Source organism: Aedes aegypti, chromosome 1 (assembly GCF_002204515.2).
Source record: "Aedes aegypti strain LVP_AGWG chromosome 1, AaegL5.0 Primary Assembly, whole genome shotgun sequence".
Classification (NCBI taxonomy): Eukaryota; Metazoa; Arthropoda; class Insecta; order Diptera; family Culicidae; genus Aedes; species Aedes aegypti.
Genome location: NC_035107.1, coordinates 283,119,330 through 283,139,840, shown reverse-complemented (window position 1 = coordinate 283,139,840; position 20,511 = coordinate 283,119,330). Strand labels below are relative to the sequence as shown.

Here is a 20,511-nt window from a genome sequence, read left to right as displayed (position 1 = left end):
GGCGATCGTTTTCGATGGTGTTGACATGACACGACACGATCACTTCACTATTCTCGAACGACGGCCATTTGCAATTTTCGTGGCGCGTCGCTGCACCCGACCAGCAAATCTGGTGAATGCTCGAAATCAACGATTTTTCGCGGAAAAAACACTCGCGTCGACGTTTTTCCACTACTTTTCTATTTATCCGGTTCGAAGGACCAATGTGCCTTCCGATAAGCCGAGCGGACTGTATATTTTTAAGGAAACTCGAAATCGAAAATAAAACGCGTCCGATTCTAACGAGTTCAACAATTACTTTAACTTTATTCATGAAAGATACATGTGTGTATGTGAAAGGTTTATCTTCCGGTCTTCCTGTTAAAGTTGGATTCTGCAGTAGCAATTTCTCGCGTAACAATATACTTTTTTCTACGTCATATGGCAATGTTTTTCAATTTATAGAACCATAGATATACAGTTGGAAATGCTTTTTAGATATCGAAGGTACCCTTCATTTATGTTTAAGAAAATATAAACAAATAATTGTCTTAGAACAACCATGTCACTTGATCTTTTCCAAACGAATGATGTAATCCATTGGCAGTTGAATCATATTCAATCCGAATATAGACTCTTCTTTGCCTTTGCACAGCAAATCTATATTTCCATATTATCCAGTATCCACTTCATGTGATAGCCCACCAAAACGGACACGCCCGCCGTTGAATCCTCCTTAGTGCATTTTTTCGCTCCACCGGAAATCACTCCGAACAGCACAATTCGAAACCGGTCCCCGTAGCGCATGATTTGTTGCATAGGTCCTCCCGAATCGCCGCGGCAATGTCCTTCTTTGTTGGCTCCCCGGGCGCAAATCATTTGCTCGTGCCCACAATAGTCCGGTCTTTTCTTCAAAGACTGCAGCGTTGCATACCGTAGAACATCTGGGTACCTTCCGCTCTCCATAAGTCCCCACCCGGAGGCAATCAGTTCCGAGGGTTTCGTCATCAGCCACTGCTCCGTTATGGGCAGGCAAATGGGGAAGATTTGTCCCGGGATGATCGTTGCTGGATTGGCCAACTTCACCAAACCGATATCGTACATTCCAGCCTTGTTTCGATACTTTTGGTGGAGGATCAACTCCGCGACAGCGTACTCTCTGAACTGCTTAGCGCAGACATTCTCCATGCAGTCTTTTTTCGTACTCAGGTCGTGTTCTCCCAGTCGAACGGATATCGGTTTGTACCGCTTCAAGCAATGAGCTGCCGTCAGAACATACTGTGCATGGATCAACGTGCCACTGCACATTGTGGTTTTGTTGAATCCCACGTAATACATCAAATTGGCCATCCAAGGGAACTCTCCAAGGTTAGCTTCGTTTCCTGCCAAGACTCGATCTTGCAACCCCACTGCTCCACAACTGTTCGGGTGTAGCTTATTGGCTTTTCTGTGTCTAATCAAGTCGTTTGGCGATTCAGGTTGGGCGCAGCACATCGAAGTACTGTCGACGACATTCGAATAGCATTTGTAATGCGGCGTCAGGTCACCATATGTGAATCCTTTCCTTTTGTCCAAAATTTTGGCGCGAAAATTTTCGCAGAGAATCATTGGAACGCATCGACCCGTCGTTTTATCCAATCTTAAGCAAGTTGGAAAAGCTGAAAGAAAAAGGAAGGATTATGGCTGAGGTTGAAGGGAATATGCAGTTTATATATTATTATACATATATTGAAGGAAAGGTACAGTTAATCAATTAGCGTTTATCAGAATGAATAACAATTTTTTTCTCATTAGAATTGGTAATCTAAAACTGAAACTAAATTCCATACAAACATTAATAACCACGAATTGCCTTGCAGAAACTGAGAAAGCTTCTCGCAGAAGCTAAGAAAGCTCTCGCAGTAACTGAAAAAGCTTCTACCAGAAGCTGAGAAAGCTTCTCCCAGAAGCTGAGAAAGCTTCTCCCAGAAGCTGAGAAAGCTTCTTGCAGAAGCTGAAAAAGCTACTTGCAGAAGCTGAAAAAGCTTCTCGCAGAAGCTGAAAAAGCTTCTCGCAGAAGCTAAAGAAGCTTCTCGCAGAAGCTGAAAAAGCTTCTCGCAGAAGCTGAAAAAGCTTCTCCCGAAATCAGAGAAAGCTTCTCGCAGAAACTGAGAAAGCTTCTCGAAGAAACTGAATAAGCTTCTCGCAAAAGCTAAGAAAGTTTCTCGCAGAAACTGAAAAAGCTTCTCGCAGAAGCTGAGAAAGTTTCTCGCAGAAACTGAAAAAGCTTCTCCCAGAAGCTGAAGAAACTTCTCGCAGAAACTGAGAAAGCTTCTTGCCCAAGCTGAGAAAGCTTCTCGCAGAAGCTGTGAAAGCTTCTCGTTGAAACTGCTGAGAAAGCTTCTCATAGAAGCTGAGAAAGCTTCTCGCAGAAACTGAGAAAGCTTCTCCAAGAAGCTGAGAAAGCTTCTCGCAGAAAATGAGAAAGCTTCTCCCAGAAGCTGAGAAAGCTTCTTGCCCAAGCTGAGAAAGCTTCTCGCAGAAGCTGAGAAAGCTTCTCGCAAAAACTGAGAAAGCTTCTCGCAGAAGCTGAGAAAGCTTCTCGCAGAAGCTGAAAAAGCTTCTCGCAGATGCTGAAGAAGCTTCTCGCAGAAGCTGAAAATTGTGCAGTCCTGTGATCCACTGAGGAGGCACGCTGCCAGGGTGCTCCTATTGTGCGTCCGTCTTCGCCGACCGTCCGATGATGAAAAGGACGAGTCGTGGCCTACTGCTCGTTGGTTGGCAACGACCGTAACGTGGGCGTTGCGAGGCTGATGGATGTGAATCGTTTGTATACAAACAACACACTAAAGGTATGTTGCTCAATATGCAATATATACCACACAAAAATGTTTCTCGCAGAAGCTGAAAAAGCTTCTCGCAGAAGCTGATAAAGCTTCTCGCAAAGGCTGAGAAAGCTTCTCCCGAAATCAGAGAAAGCTTCTCGCAGAAGATGAGTAAGTTTCTCGCAGAAACTGAAAAAGCTTCTCCCAGAAGCTGAGAAAGCTTCTCGCAGAAAATGAGAAAGCTTCTCGAAGAAACTGAGAAAGCTTGTCTCAGAAGCTGAGAAAGCTTCTCCCAGAAGCTGAGAAAGCTTCTCGCAGAAGCTGAAAAAGCATCTAGCGGAAGCTGAGAAAGCTTCTCGCAGAAACTGAGAAAGCTTCTCGCAGAAGCTGAGAAAGCTTCTCGCAGAAACTGAGAAAGCTTCTCGCAGAAACTGAGAAAGCTTCTCGCAGAAGCTGAGAAAGCTTCTTCCAGAAGCTGAGAAAGCTTCTCGAAGAAGCTCAGATAGCTTCTCACAGAAGCTGAGAAAGCTTCCCGCAGAAGCTGAGAAAGCTTCTCGCAGAAGCTGAGAAAGCTTCCCGCAGAAGCTGAGAAAGCTTCTTACAGAATCTGAGAAAACTTATCATAGAAGCTGAGAAAGATTCTCTCAGAAATTGAGAAAGCTTCTCGCAGAAGCTGAGCAAGCTTCTCACAATAACTGAGGAATCTTCTCGCAGAAGCTGAGTAAGCTTCTCCCGAAATCAGAGAAAGCTTGTCACAGAAACTGTAAAGCTTCTCGCAAAAACTGAAAAAGCTTCTCGCAGAAGCTGAAAAAGCTTCTCACAGAAAATGAGAATGCTTCTCCCAGAAACTGAAAAAACTTCTCGCAGAAGCTGAAAAAGCATCTAGCAGAAGCTGAGAAAGCTTCTCGCAGAAACTGAGAAAGCTTCTCGCAGAAGCTGAAAAAGCTTCTCGCAGAAGCTGAAAAAGCTACTCGCAAAGGCTGAGTAAGCTTCTCCCGAAATCAGAGAAAGCTTGTCACAGAAACTGTAAAGCTTCTCGCAAAAACTGAAAAAGCTTCTCGCAGAAGCTGAAAAAGCTTCTCACAGAAAATGAGAATGCTTCTCCCAGAAACTGAAAAAACTTCTCGCAGAAGCTGAAAAAGCATCTAGCAGAAGCTGAGAAAGCTTCTCGCAGAAGCTGAGAAAGCTTCTTCCAGAAGCTGAGAAAGCTTCTGGCAGAAGCTGAAAAAGCTTCTCACAGAAAATGAGAATGCTTCTCCCAGAAGCTGAAAAAGCTTCTCGCAGATGCTGAAAAAGCATCTAGCAGAAGCTGAGAAAGCTTCTCGCAGAAACTGAGAAAGCTTCTCGCAGAAGCTGAGAAAGCTTCTCGGAGAAACTGAGAAAGCTTCTCGAAGAAATTGAGAAAGCTTCTCAAAGAAACTGAGAAAGCTTCTTGCAAAAGCTGAGAAAGCTTCTCGAAGAAGCTCAGATAGCTTCTCACAGAAGCTGAGAAAGCTTCCCGCAGAAGCTGAGAAAGCTTCTCGCAGAAGCTGAGAAAGCTTCCCGCAGAAGCTGAGAAAGCTTCCCGCAGAAGCTGAGAAAGCTTCTTGCAGAAACTGAGAAAGCTTCTTGTAGAAACCGAAAAAGTTTCTCGCAGAAACTGAGAAAGCTTCTCGTAGAAGCTGAGAAAGCTTCTCGCAGAAGCTGAGAAAGCTTTTCACAGAAGCTGAGAAAGCTTCTCACAGAAGCTGGGAAAGCTTCTCGCAGAAGCTGAGAAAGCTTCTCGCAGAAGCTGAGAAGCCTTCTCCCAGAAGCTGATAAAATTTCTCGCAAAAGCTGAGAAAGCTTCTCGTAGCAGCTCAGAAAGTTTCTCACAGAAGCTGAGAAAGCTTCTTACAGAATCTGAGAAAACTTATCATAGAAGCTGAGAAAGATTCTCTCAGAAATTGAGAAAGCTTCTCGCAGAAGCTGAGCAAGCTTCTCACAATAACTGAGGAATCTTCTCGCAGAAGCTGAGAAAACTTCTTTCAGAAGCTTAGAAAACTCACATATGCAGAGAAAACTTCTCGCATGAACTGAGAAAGTCTCTGGCAGAAGCTGAAAAATCATCTCCTTGAGGTTTATGAAGCTTCTCCCAGAAGCTGAGAAAGCTCCTCCCGAAAGCTGAGATAGTTTCTACGTAACGTAACCGAAGTTGAGCGTGTAGTTTCTAAGGCAGCTTCTTGCAGAAGCTGAAGTAGTTTCTATCAAAAGTTGAAAACTCTTCTTTCAGGAACTAAAACGGCTATTCCGAGAAGCTGAGATATCTTCTTGTAAAAACGGAAAAAGTACCTTCTAGAAGTGGAGATGGCTCTTCCCAGAAGCTGAAAATAGTTCACCCAGAAGCTGAGAAAGCTTTTCGTAGAAGCAGCTTCTGCTTAAAGTTGAGAAAATATTACCGTCAAGCTACCATTCACCGTGCTTTTAAGAAAAATTTGCACTTCAGTAAATTGTATAACTTTTCCAAATAATTTGATGCGTACTAGAATACCACTACGTAGCGTACAATTATATAATAATTTAGGAAAAAAAATATAAAACTAGTGTTGGATAACAACAAATACTCTAAAACTATGTTTGGAAATCGCCTCCTACCGTTCTATGTCACCATTTACCGTGCACACTAGTGCACCATTCACCGTGCTTATAGTTTTCGTCAGGATTTAATGTTGTATCTTGAAGAAACGTTGGTAATGGAGCAACTATGTTGCTAGTAGTGTGCGCACTCATTTTTAAGAGTATTCAAATCTTCATTTATAATAAAAACCATAAAAAGTTTAAAAATTTACTAAACAAATAATTTTTCATTAAAATCGTTACAGGTGGTTTGACTGTATTGTCCAAACCATTTCATATTCACTCAAACACTCACGGTGACTGGTGACTTAACGGTACGCAGAAACTAAGAAGCCTTAGTCAGTAGCGAAATAAAGGTTTTTCTAGAATCTCCGAAAGAGCTTTTCCTAGAAATCATATATATAAAATCCCAGAGTTGTCTGTCTGTCAGTAACGCTATGAAATGTTTCGTTGGCACTACAACAGCAATTAAGAGCACTACAACGGTACATTTTAAGATTAGAACATTACAATTGCAAATTGTGGAGTACTACAATAGTTCTTTGGCAGAATATTCCGGAGTTTTCTGGAACTTTGTTCATTTCAATTCGTAGAATATTCTCGAACATTTCATCATTGTCGTCTGATATGAAATTTGGCTGGTGATCAAAACGTCAATAAATCAAATTCAAGAAAATTGCAGTTCAGTCGAACTTGAATCAGGTGTAAGTTGAAAATGTGAAACGGTTTCTCCAGTTCCATCTCAGGTTCAAAAGCGAGTTCGACATATGTAAAAGCAGGATAAACATAAATGAAATGAATGGGCGCCAAAAATTCGAGTTTTATTAATTTACATTGAAACCTCCAAGAGTCTATGCTCAACGACTCGATATCGACTCATGGATGCAAACTTAATACAACATTTTATGCTTACTATGATGATTACTTGAAACATTCCTGTTCCATGACATGGTAAATCTCTGAGTTGATGGTCTTTTCACAACTGTAATTTTGAAATATGACAATGAATCATACAACACTACAGCAGCTATTTGGGAGGATATGCTAGATTTTTTGGTACGATTCTACCGTCAAGCTACCATTCACCGTGCATTTAAGAAAAATTTGCACTTCAAAAAATTATACAACTTTTCCAAATAATTTGAAGCGTACTAGAATACCACTACGTAGCGGGCAATTATATAATAATTCAGGGAAAAATCTAAAAGTAATGATGCATAACAAAAAATTACTTAAAAATTATGTTTGAAAATGTCATGTTAAGGTCGCCTCGTACCGTTCTATGTCACCATTTACCGTGCACAATAGTGCACCATTCACCGTGCGTATAGTTTTCGTCATGATTTGATTTTGTATCTTGAAGAAACGTTGTTGATGGAGCAACTATGTTGCTAGTAGTGTGCGCATTCATTTTTAAGAGTATTCAAATCTTCAATTACAATAAAAACCATAATAAGTTTAAAAATTGGCTAAATTATTATTTTTCAATTAAAACCGTTATAGGAGGTTTGACTGTATTGTCCAAACCATTCCATATTCAGTTAAAGTCTCAATATGAAGTAGTTTAATGACGACATAACAATAAATCTAATATTATCGCATAATTTCATGCCTTTTACACTAATGCACGGTAATAGGAACCATATATATTGAAAAGGATCCATTCACCGTGCATTTGGGTTTCGACTGAAACACAATAACAATTCTAATTTGCATAAAATCTCATTGCTCATACGATGAAATACATCTTACTGATAATATTCACAGTGAAAACTTGTTGAAATTTTGAAAAATTTCATACTCTATCGTTAAAATAAAAAATGTGATTTTTTGGCGTTTCTACTAAGATTGTTGCAATATCTCGTTATCAAACAGAATTCACATGATTTTGTCTACATAAACTAGGTTTTTCAAAATGATTTGTGACAAAAACTACTTCGTTTCATCAGTTTTATCTTATTTTGCTGACCAAAGAATGATTTGAGAAAATTGTATGAATATTCTGTAGGAATTTGTACATGTGCACGGTGAATGGAGGCCGCACGGTGACTGGTGACTTAACGGTATTCTCCAATTCATAGAATCTTCTGGAACATTTGAAATATTTTTCAACATAAGAAACACTACAACAGCATATAAGGCCATAATTATTTCAGATTAGAACACTACAACAGTATTGAGGCCACGTGCTCGATGGAGTATTGCCTGAGCATAAATTTCGGCGATTTTGAGTTCATCAGTATCGCGCGATTTTGAAGGTTATATGTAGCTTTTCGCTTTAGACTGCTTTAGACTGTGAACCGTTTCACCTATTCGATTAACTATTAGTTAAAATTTGACATTTCGATAGTTATTTTCCCTCAAATTATTAAATTGAACTTCGCGGTCAACCAATTTGAGCTTTGACAGTCGAGTAGTTATTTCTGAATAAAGTTGACAGAGGATTAGTTGTTCTCAAATTCTCGGGAGCGGAAAATAACTTTCGAACTGTCAAGTTTCATCATGCTTCAGAGCAGGGTTACTTTCAACCGGAGGGGAAATAACTATCGAGCTGTCAAATTTTAAATAGAAGCTAAACGAATCGGTGAAACGGCTCACACCCTTAAAATTTCTTTGGAACGTGGCTAGCCACGTCGGGTAAGCTAGTTAAGAAATATTTTTCAAAAATATACAGAATTGGACAAAACATTTGCAACTTTTTCGAGTTTCCATACAAAATGGTCAACTTTGGAGGCTCATATCTCAGTTATTTGTGGACCATCTTGAATGAAATTTTCACAGCACGTCAGATATAACTTGAATTTTAACATATATTTTTGAGAGATTTTTCCAATGACGAGTTTAACAGCAATAACAATTTGACTAAAGTGATTTTTTTCACATTTTTTCTATAATTCACCTTGCCTAAAAAGTTGAAGGAATATCATTATGATGTCTCCAGCAAAGTTGTTGATTTAGGTAATATGAACAAGTATGCTGAAGACAGTTTATGTGTAAGGCTTTCCTAATTTCAGATAAATCGTTTAAATTTGTTTGTCAAAAATTTCACTTTAGTCAAACCGTTATTTCTTTTGAACTCGTGATTGGAAAAATCTCTCGAAAATATATGTTTGAATTCAAGTTATGCTGTGCAAATTTCGTTCAAATTGGTCTACAAAGAATGAAGATATAAGCCTCCAAAGTTGACCATTTTGTATGGAAAATCGAAAAAGTTGCAAATGTTTTGTCCAATACTATATAAAGACGCTTGAATTTAAAAGGCTACTAAAAGCAAAAAAAAATCAATTTTCACAAGCTCCTGAAGCTCAATACGCTTCTTGTACTAGTAACAGAAGCTTTAAAAGGTTCTCCCACAAACTATGATCACAGTTTTAAGTAGTTTCATATTAGACTGTGTAAAATTGTTCACTATCACTACCAATAACTTCCCCCACGAAGTTCAATCGGGAGACAGAATTTCTACCAATATTCATTCATGAAAACCGTCAGAAACAGTTTCAATAGTGTACAAGTAGAAAGGGATAAATACGCTTCGAAGTTTATAGAAGATGTCTCGTTTGTATGGTCACTTGAAGTTCCAATGTTTCCAAGTTATCCCCTGAAACTTGACACCATAAGTCAGCGAATTTTGTTTATCTTCTACTTCTTCGTTCTGGCATAACGTCCTCACTAGGACAGAGCCTGCTACTTAGCTTGTGTTCAATGAACGCTTCCACAGTTATTAAGTGAGATTTGTTATTAAGTGCATTTGAGAATGCCATTTTTGCATTCGTTTATCGTGTGGTAGGTATGATGATACTCTATGCCCAAGACAGCCACATTCCTTGTTGTGCGCTTGAACAAGTTAGTTCAGTTTTTTGCAGTCGGCTGCTTTTTTTGGTTTTTTTATTTCTTCCACCGCCCGTGTGGTTTTTACCAATTGTGCCTCTAGTGCTTAAAACCGCGCGCATCGAAGGAAGCGAACCAGGTTGGCAAGGGTCAACGGGTATCGTTCCACCGATAATTGTTCCCCCGCATACATCTGCTGCGAGGACGGCGAGACATATTTGCCTACCTACGACGTGGAAGGCTAGCTGCTGTGCCGTCATCAAACGGGAACGGATAAGTAGCAATTTTTCTATACCTATCCATACTCTATTGAATTGCCTTCGCATCTCCCGAACAAACAGTGTTGAGTTCAAGGTTGTTTTTCGCTTCTCCTCTGTCTCTCTCCCGGTGCAAATTTGTTTGCAGGGTTAGGGGAAGGGTGTACAAAATAGTCCACTGACTGATTTTTTTTTTCTTTTCAAAAGTTTTTTTTTTTTTTTTATTATAGTTTTGCCTTTATAGGGGAGGTGTGTACAAAATAGTCCACTAATTGATTAATATTTTCCAATCGCTTTAAATTTTTTTTGTTTGTTTTTTTTTTTTTTTTTTTTTTCTCTATACTTTTTATTTTATTATTATTGTCGATTCGGTTGCGGTTGGATTTTTTCCCGCATGGACGAATCGGATGGAGGCGATACGCCTCCTAAAGATCTCGTTGCTCGAACGCGGTTTTATCAACCGTCTTCGGCTGGGCCTTGGGTTGTCTATTTCCGGCGCAAAAATAAGATTTTGAATGTGCTCTCGATCTCTAGAGAGCTGACGCGTAAATATCCTGGGACCGTTATTCACCAAGTGAAGCAATCCAAGCTGCGTGTAACTGCACCTAGTTACAAAGCAGCGAATGAAATTGCTCAGCATGAGGCTTTTACTGTGGAATATTATGTGTATATTTTGGCCAGAGAGGTTGAGGTGGAAGGGAAAATCATCGACGCGAGTCTGACATGCGAAGACATTAAGACTGGCAAAGGCGTTTTTGAGAACCGGTCCATTCCTGATGTGGCTATACTGGATTGTAAACAATTACAATCAGTTTCCATGGAAGGCAATAAGAAAGTGTTTTCGCCGTCAGCCTCGTTTCGTGTAACTTTTCCTGGTTCCGTTCTCCCTAAATTTGTTTGCATTGATAGTGTTTTTTACCCAGTGCGCCTTTACGTGCCGAAGGTATTCAATTGTACCAACTGCAAACAGCTTGGTCATAGTGCTAGCTTTTGCGACAACAAGCCCCGTTGTGGTAAATGCAACCAAGCTCACTTGGAAGATGATTGCACACAGGAAGCTGAAAAATGCAGCTACTGTCGTGAGGATCTTCATGACTTGCAGAAATGCCCGGCATACAAAAGGCGCATTCGAAATGAGAGTCGCTCCATTGTGAAGCGCTCCAAGAAGACGTATGCGGAAATGGTGAAAGCTTTAAATCCGCCTGCAAAAGAGTCTTCATCAGCCATCCCAGTTGGTAACTCTTTTCAAGAGTTGTCTTCCGACGAAGCGAACGACGACGAAACTGATGGGGGAGATTCTTCGGAGGTACACGCACCCGGAAAACGAAAGTCTCCATCTTCTCCGGGACTGCGCCGTAAGGTAATGAAATCTTCCCTCAAAAGTTTGCCTAATTCCAAAGGAGGTGGGGCAAATTTGAAATTGCCGAAGAAACAGGTCCTTGATGCTTCCGTTCCGTGTTGCAGCAAAGATCTGACGCCCCCGCCTCCACCGATTAAATATACTTCGAAAAGAAGCTCTAGACAAGATAGCAAGAAAAAAGCTACTGAAGTCCCTTGCTCTTCCTCGAAAACCCCCCGGGCCAAGCGAGGACTGATAACTTTTACGGCCCTTGTGGATCGCATATGTGATGCCCTCGGAGTTTCAGACTCATTCAGAGGCATACTCGACCTTTTTCTCCCCGCAATAGAAGAGTATCTCAGGGAATTGACTATCTCGTGGCCCCTCCTTGCTTCGATCATATCTTTCGATGGCTAATTCATCAAGTGAGGTACAAGATATGATCACTGTGTTACAGTGGAACTGTCATAGTCTAAAACCTAAATTAGACACATTTAAGTTTTTGCTTCACAATTCCGATTGTGATATATTTGCACTCTGTGAAACATGGCTTTCTTCTGAAGATGATCTTAACTTCTACGATTTTAACATTATACGCCAGGATCGAGATGATAATTACGGGGGTGTGCTTTTAGGGATCAAAAAGTGCCATTCATTCTACAGAATCCCCATCCCGACTCATCCAGGCATAGAAATCGTTGCTTGCCAAATAAACGTAAAGGGTAAAGATCTTTGCGTAGCTTCTGTTTATATTCCTCCAAGAGTTTCAATAAACCGCCATCATCTCTGGAATGCAGTCTCCATGCTCTCATCCCCAGTTTTAATACTGGGTGATATGAACTCACATGGTACTGGATGGGGCGAATCTTATGACGATTATAGAGCGGCTATTTTCTATGACTTATGCGACGATTTCAACTTGAACATTTTGAACACAGGTGAAGTGACACGTATTTCATCCGACGGCAAAGAAAGCCGCATTGACCTATCTTTGGGTTCAAGTTCACTATCATTCGATTGCATGTGGAAGGTGATTGATGATCCCCATGGTAGTGATCATTTGCCCATAATAACGTCTATCAGAAATAATTGTGAAAGGTCAGAGCAGTCAATTCAGGTTCCTTACGACCTCACTAGGAATATCGATTGGCAAAAATTTGCATCAGCGGTAACTTTTGGTATCGAAACATTCAACACACTCCCACCGTTGGATGAGTATCGATTCCTAACAGAATTGATTTATAAAAGTGCATTAGAATCCCAAAAACAACGAGTTCCAAGTGCATCCTTCAAAAGACGACCAGCCACACCTGGTTGGGATGATGAATGCACTCAGTTGTATCGAGAAAAATCTAATGCCTTCAAAGCTTTTCGTAGATATGGTACCTCAGAACTTTATTTAGAGTACTCGAAGCTCGAAAAAAGACTGAAGAATCTTATTAAAGCGAAGAAGCGTAGCTATTGGCGACGTTTTATCGATGGCCTCTCACGAGAAACTTCAATGACGACGCTTTGGAGAGTGGCTCGCAACATGCGAAACCGCTCATCCTCAAATGAGAGTGACGAATACTCCAATCGTTGGATATTCAATTTCGCAAAAAAGGTCTGTCCAGACTCAGTTCCAGCTCAACCGCCATTCTGGGAAACCCAGAGAGACGATGCGTTGGACAGACCATTCACTATGCTGGAATTTTCTATGGCTCTTCTTTCATCAAACAACTCCTCTCCGGGACGCGATATGATTAAGTTCAATCTTCTTAAAAATCTCCCCGATATCGCTAAAAGACGGTTGCTTGACCTGTTCAACTCTTTCATGGAACACAACATTGTTCCACCTGAATGGAGACAGGTCAAAGTAATAGCTATTCAAAAGCCTGGGAAACCAGCGTCTGATCATAATTCGTACCGCCCGATTGCTATGTTATCATGTTTAAGGAAATTGTTAGAAAAAATGATCCTATCCCGACTCGATCACTGGGTCGAATCAAACAACATGCTTTCCAGTACTCAATTTGGCTTTCGCAAGGGCAAAGGAACAAACGATTGTCTAGCGTTGCTTTCATCAGATATTCAACTAGCCTTTGCTGACAAGGAGCAATTGGCTTCGGTTTTCTTGGATATTAAGGGCGCTTTTGATTCAGTTTCCATAGAAATATTGTCAGCAAACTTGCACAATAGTGGACTACCTGGAATATTAAATAATTTCTTGTACAATCTGTTGTCAGAAAAACACATGAGCTTCACTCTCGGTCAACTGACAACTTCCAGAATTAGCTATATGGGCCTTCCCCAAGGCTCATGTCTGAGTCCCTTGCTTTATAATTTTTATGTTAAAGATATTGACAACTGTTTGGAAGAACCATGCACGCTTAGACAACTTGCAGATGATGCTGTGGTCTCTATGAAGGGCCCACGAGCAGAAATCCTGCAAAGACCATTGCAAAATTCCCTTGATAATCTATCCACTTGGGCTAGAAATTTAGGGATCGAGTTTGCGCCGCAAAAAACTCAACTGGTTGTATTTTCAAGGAAGCGGAATCCAGCCCAACTGAAGCTTAAGCTTTTGGGAATAGACATCGACCAGTCTTTGACTTCAAAATACCTTGGGGTCTGGTTTGATTCAAAAGGCACTTGGCGAACCCATATTAGGTATGTAACGGAAAAATGCCAACAAAGGATCAATTTTCTACGAACAATTACCGGAACATGGTGGGGTGCTCACCCGGAAGACCTCATAAAACTCTATAAAACAACCATTCTCTCTGTTCTAGAGTATGGCTCTTTCTGTTTTCTCTCAGCAGCAAAATGCCACCTGATTAAATTGGAACGAATTCAATATCGTTGTTTGCGTATCGCCTTAGGGTGTATGCACTCGACACATAATGCGAGCCTAGAGGTTCTGGCAGGGGTTTTACCGCTACAGAACCGATTCTGGGAGCTCTCGCTAAGAATACTTATTAAGTGTGGAGTGAGCAACACACTGGTAATCGAAAACTTCGAAGAACTGCTCAAACTGAATACTCAGTCAAAATTCATGCGAGTTTATCTCTACTACATGTCATCTGACATTAGCCTTCCATGTTATAACCCTCCACGTGTACGCTTCACCAATGACAGTTCCTCTGTTGAATATGATCTGTCCATGAAACAAGATATTCATGGAATTCCAGATCAACTTCGATGTATAACTATTCCACGTATTTTTAACGCAAAGTTCCAGAATGTCGATTCCTACAGGAGATATTTCACTGACGGGTCACGTATAAATGGATCCACTGGCTTCGGTGTCTTCAATGAAAATTCTTCCGCCTTCCGAAAACTTCAAGAACCTTGCACGGTTTATGTTGCTGAGCTGGCAGCAATCAACTTCGCCTTGGGGATGATCTCTAACATGCCCGCAGACCACTTCTTCATCTTCTCGGATAGTCTCAGTTCTATTGAGGCACTCCGATCGATGAAACCTGTAAAGCATGCATCTTACTTTCTTACAAAAATAAGAGAGCAGATGTGTGCACTGGTCGAAAGATCATATAAGATTACCTTTGTATGGGTCCCCTCACATTGCTTAATTTATGGCAATGAGAAGGCGGACTCTCTCGCAAAGGTGGGCGCTGAGGAAGGTGAGATTTATGATAGACGAATTTCACACGATGAATTTTTTCATTTAGTACGTCAAAGTTCTCTTCACGGTTGGCAAAGCGATTGGCTAAATGGCCAACTGGGACGGTGGTTACATTCCATAATTCCTAGAGTTTCCTTGCGAGCCTGGTGGAAAGGCTTGGACGTAAGTCGAGATTTCATTCGCGTGATGTCAAGACTTATGTCCAACCATTACTCGCTAGATGCACATCTACACAGAATTAACCTCGCGCTGAGCAATATTTGTAACAGGTGTGGTTCCGGTTATGATGACATCGATCACGTAGTTTGGCAGTGCTCGGATATGGACGCCTCCAGAGCGCAACTTTTGGATACCCTCGCGGCCCGAGGTAGACAACCCTATGTTCCAGTTAGAGATGTGTTGGGAACCCGCGATCTTATTTATATGGTCGCAATTTACGATTTCCTTCGCTTGTGTTGTATAAAAGTTTAATTCTCTTGTGTTCTCTTCCCCAGTTTTTTTTTTTTTTTGTGTTTTGTCCCCTTTGTGTTGGATTGAGGATCCTGGCCATCCGGCAGTCGAATACCGGCAAGAAATCGCTACCAACGCCATGAAACGAAAATCAAGACGCCACGTTATACCTCCCGGATGAGCTGCTGAGAACCCTGATCCCAATCCCTACCATGTCCTTCCTTAAAAAAAAATGTGACCACTAACCTCGAGCTGCCACGAGTACCCTGGCCCCATCCCATATTAATGTTGAACTGAAAAAGCCAATTAATTGTATGTAATAAAAATACAAAAAAATGAATTTCGGCTCCGTAAAGCGTTAAACGCATTTGAGCCTCAAATAAACGAAATAGATAAAAAAAAAAAAAAGACAGCCAAGCAAATTTCTATTACAAGATCCTGGACCGACCGAGTATCGAACCCACACTCATTCAGCATGGCGTTGATTTGTAGCCGTGAGCGTTATCACTAAGCTAAGGTGGGCCTATATTAAATGTTATATGTGTTGCATGTTTCTTAATCGCACCTTGGATTTAAAAAAGAAATGAATGCAACAACAATGAATAAAGCTGAAGTACACAACCGAACTGATAGGAGCTTTGTACTGTTCCGATCAACAGCAAATAATGTCAACCAGCTATTAAAACTTGCTTTGCCATAATTGCCGCAAAGCAAACAAAACTTTCTTCGCACTGTTATATTATCACAAATCCGTCGAACTCACCGTTATCATTCCAAGGTTGAACCGGTTTTCTCGGAAGTACAACTGGAGTGTGTTTCTGCAGCTCCGGTGGACAGCAATAGTGTAGCTAAAATAAGAACTTATCAGTTATCAAAGAACTTGCAGTTTATCACTTCCTTCGACTCACGCACCTCTCGATTGTCCTGGTGGCAAATGTCGGACTTCCACCGATCTTCTTTTTCATTTCCTAGCAGAAAATCTCTCGTATAGCCTCCACACTGGTCCTTCGGAACGCACTGACCGGCTACCCCTTTGGATGTGGTGCATTTCTTGTTGAGTTTCGAGTTCACCTTATTGCAGCAAACGCCCGGCTTGTTGCCATCCATAAAACACTTGTGGTTCATGAGCTTTTTGTAGTCCCCAAACTTGTCCAGGCAATGTGCCTTCTTAACGCAAACGCCTTTCCCGTTTGGACAACCATTAGAACCGTTGACGGCAACTGCGAACGAGAAACACATTGATGTTTACATAAACACTTTTTGGAGAATGCGTGCCGTCCCGACCGATTATCTCACCGCCAAAGACAAACAACGAGAAGGAAGATGATCTAACATTCTAACATGTTCATCGATACTGAACTAACTCAACTAACCTGAACATATCAGAAGCAATACAGCCACCGCTAGGCACAAACGAAGCGAAGATCTTTCCATTACGAATCACCAGGGCGGGGTTTCCCGTAGAAGTGGTATTTATGTAAAACGCTAATCGCAAACGGTCACTCGCACAATCGCCACGACAACTCGTTTTAAACTGTGCGAACTGTTTCGGCTCCTACGTAGGACTGAGCCGAGAGCGAATTGGTTGCGCGTCTATATTCGGTTAGTATTCGCTGAAAAGAGCAGCTTGTGGCGGTGACATTGTGTGAAATTCTAAGCGAAGATGGGAAATTTCAAAATCCGCTCTCACTGGTATCAAACCTTTTGCATTTTGAGGGTTGCTCTCAATTTGTTTATGGTTTTTTATCACGAAATTACGGTCGTAGCTGTAGCGTAGCGAATAAAACAGTTCTTATACGGATTCATACTTTCACAAGAGTGACGTTTATTATACTCAATCCTAGCTTGGCCTACTTGGTGAATTATCGTAATAGCAGCCTACTACATCTTTCCCTTTTTCCAACATGACAAGTTTTTCTTTTATAAGTGTCAAGAATATAATGAAGATGATTTTTATAAACCTGTCTATACTATGCAACTGGTGATAACCCTGTATTTCCAATCTGTCTGTATCTGTTTTAATCAAGCCATTTTTTCAGAGATGGTTTCTTGATGCTTTGGTTCTTCAAAACTGGTTGTTAATCCTGCGTGTACATCCATGGTACCCATACTTCTTGTTTTGCATGTTCTGTTCTTCATCCACGATTACCTGCATAATTAAAGAGCAAACATAATATTTCGATCCATTTCTATATTTCATTTTATTCAACTTAGCCTTTAATCAGAGATTTCCTTTCCTTGTCATCATTAAATTGATATTCTTACCTTTCCTTTTAATTCGAAGTGTACAAAAATATGAATAGTGTAATCTAAACTCCTCTATTGTATGTTTCTGTTAAAACCATTTATTTGTAACTCGATTGTAGAAATTGTTCTTCTTCTTCACATTTTTAAATTTTTCAATATCGATAGTCTGAAATTGAATGTAATAGTATTATTTTACTAAGCTTGTATTTGGTAAAAAGTTATGTAAATATACTTATGTCCCTTTACCGTAAACATTTCTGTCATAGTAAACTGGACTTTCAGATTACAACAACCATACATATCCCTTTACCATTAAGTTAGATGGACTGAAGGTGTACTTCCTACATCTGACGGTAGACTGGATTGTCAAATGGACTAAGATAATTCTTCTTAATTTGTTTTTTTCTTACCGTCGTCTGAAACAATGAGTCCCTTTTGCTTATCCCTTTACCATTAACTAAGATGGGCCGAAACTTTCTAAGCTTCCTTCATCTCTTGGTAGACTGGACATTATGCCAAATGGACTAATATTGCACTCCTTCATATGGTCTTTTAACGGACTGGTATCTCGCAGATACCCTACGTTTCTGACAATGGACTAGAACGCCTTATCCTCTTCGTTTCATATGGATAAGTTTCCAACACTTTTTTTTTTCAAGAATCGGACTGGATGATATGTGTTATTCCTAATGCTCTCTTTTTAACATGACCGAACTTCGTTCTTTTTCCAGAAATGGACCAGGATTGTTTCATCCTCTTCATTTCTTATGGAGAAGTAGACCAGAATCATTCATGATGTTCTCTTTACTCTCTATTCTTTGTCTAAGAACGGGCCGGATGATTTATGTTATTCCTTCATTTCTTCTAAGAAATGGGCCGAATTTTCACAATCTCCCTACGTTCTTGCTACAGAAACGGACCAGGTTTTCTAACCTCTTCGTCTCTTACGGAGAAGTAGACCGGAATTACTTGAAGTATCCCCTTTACTCTCTACTGATCATAAATGAACTGAAATTCCTACACTTCACTTTAGAAGTGGACCGAACTTTATATCTTCCTGCCTTCCGTTTGTTTGAACGGACTAAGATCCCAGTATCTTTGCAGTCTAGAGTAACTTGACGATTGCTTTTTATTCTGCATATTTTATTCCAGCGATGATTTTGTATTTCTGTCGCTTAGGTCTCTAAATAAATCGAGCTTTCTAGATCTCTGAACTTATTTCTACAGAATCGGACCAGGATACTCTATCCTCTTCGTTTGTTTTTAAGATGTAAACCGGAATAACCCGACGTATTCTCTTTACTCAAAATAAGTCTAACCAAACATCCGCAAATATAGTAATCATTATTGATTATTAGATAAATGTTTCAATTATTATTTGTAAGAATCCTACACTGTTAAAAAGAATGAAGATTACACGTCATGTAAACTAAATTTATGCGATGTAAAAACGAAGTCATGTAAAATTAAATCTGAAATCATGTAAAAATGTATTATATGCTACGTTATCTCACAGAGTCCTGCTGGATTACATGAGATATAATTGAAGTTTGCATGACATATCGTAAATATATATTATATGTCACGTTCAAATTATGTGCATTATATGTCACAAAAGTTTACACTTTTTTTCCGACACGGTTCGATGACATGACATGACATGACACTCTTATATCGATTTCAAATTTTGGAATTGAAATAATCAAATTTGTAGAAATCTGACAGATCAAGTATTGGCTAACTGAGAAAAAGAAAATTGAGCTAAACATGTAATATACCTTGAACCAGTTGATAGTTCTTTTTCTTTTATATGTTTAATTTGAGTTCCTTACTTGAGTTTGTAATGAGCATATGATATAAATTCAACCATTTATAACCTATTTAATTGTTTGAATTCAATATTTCAACAAGCTCCAGTTCAGTTATGACGAATTATTGCATTAAATACTTGTTTTTAACTCACACCTGCTGGATTCTGTATAGAATTTATAGCACGAATGCCACGCTGGCGGTAAAATGTCACAAACAAACTAATAATAAAAATAATAATGTATAAACCCTATGAACTTTCTACTCTAATGAACTAACATGCAAGCGATTAAAATCCATACTCCATACGAGAAACCAAGAGATGGTAACTGCCAATGTTCTTGAATAAAAATTATTTAGCTATAAGTTTAATTATTTGTAACAAGTATAATTTAACAGGTCAAAGTTGCTCGTAAAGTCAATTCTCCCTTGCTCGATATTTCCCTGCCTCGATTGAATGCGTGGTATCTTCAATTTAGCATGCTTAAAACTCACTATGAGTCGATATCTCTCAAACTGAATGCGATCTGATTTAGTTTACCTCTCTTACTTGATGATCCCTTCAATATCAAGTAGAAGAAACTTGACTATAGTTTTCTCTTCCATTTGTTTCATTTTTGAGAATACAAAGAACTTCATTCTAAGCTATATTTTTTTTTATTATCCAATAAGTCAAGCAGGTAAAATTCCTCCTTTGAGACTTTATTGATAAAACAAGATTTGTGTCTCCATAATAATTTAAAATAACTTATCGATGTGATTTTCGAATGCATTACTTAGATTTATTTTACTCATCATTCAAGTCAAAACTTTATAGCCAAATCCACATTTTTCCAATACGCAGCTATCAATACAAGAAATATGTATCTATATTTCATGACATGAATGCCAAAGAAATTGTAAAACAGAACTTTTCGGCTACCTTTTAAATTTTTAGTGATCATATTATTGCATTATTTCTATAGAATGAATGTTTTCTTCTTACCATTACGTCCTCACTGGGACGGGGCCTCCTTCTCAGCTTAGTGTTCATGAGCACTTCCACAGTTATTAACTGAGGGCTTTCTTTGCCAAACTTACCATTTACGTATTCGTATGTCGTGTGGCAGGTACGATGATACTCTATGCCCAGGGAAGTCAGGAAATTTCCATTACGAAAAGATCCCGGTCCGCCCGGGAATCGAACCCAGACACCTTCAGCATGGCTTTGTAGCCGTGGACTTTAACTACTCGGCTAAGGAAGGTCCCTATAGAACAAATGTGTCATCGTTTTATTGAGCGCTGTTGCATTTTCAGTTCCAATAAAGCACACTATTTTCGATGAGGCTCTTTGCAAGCCATCTCTGATGTTTTTTCATATGAGCAGTTTATTCTTTTTTACAGTACAATCAGTTTTACATAAACACAGAAAATGCATCATTCAGAATACCACCTGATTTCCATAAATGCAATTTCTTCAATAGAATTGCAGATTTCACTTCTTTTTATATCCTTTTCTTGACATGTTTCTAGCAATGATTTGTCTACCGGCAACTGTTTTTTTTAGTCGATTTCTCATTACATTTAAACACAACACTAGTC

At 39.7% G+C, this 20,511-nt stretch overlaps 1 protein-coding gene across 2 annotated transcripts; it reads right to left on the bottom strand.

Moving 5' to 3' along the window:
- Positions 1-397: 397 nt before the first annotated feature.
- Positions 398-16,461, bottom strand: LOC5569892 (serine protease 7). Of its 2 annotated transcripts, none has more exons than XM_021838002.1 (4): positions 16,248-16,461; positions 15,787-16,094; positions 15,638-15,722; positions 398-1,637 (listed from the first exon to the last, which is right to left on the bottom strand). In XM_021838002.1, exons 1-4 carry the CDS (start codon positions 16,306-16,308, stop codon positions 640-642), a joined length of 1,452 nt encoding a protein of 483 aa, XP_021693694.1. In that variant the 5' UTR covers positions 16,309-16,461; the 3' UTR covers positions 398-639. The 2 variants fall into 2 exon arrangements, with proteins under 2 accessions (XP_021693694.1, XP_001658785.2); XM_001658735.2 differs by lacking the exon at positions 16,248-16,461 and adding an exon at positions 16,159-16,228.
- Between the last annotated feature and the right edge of the window lie 4,050 nt (positions 16,462-20,511).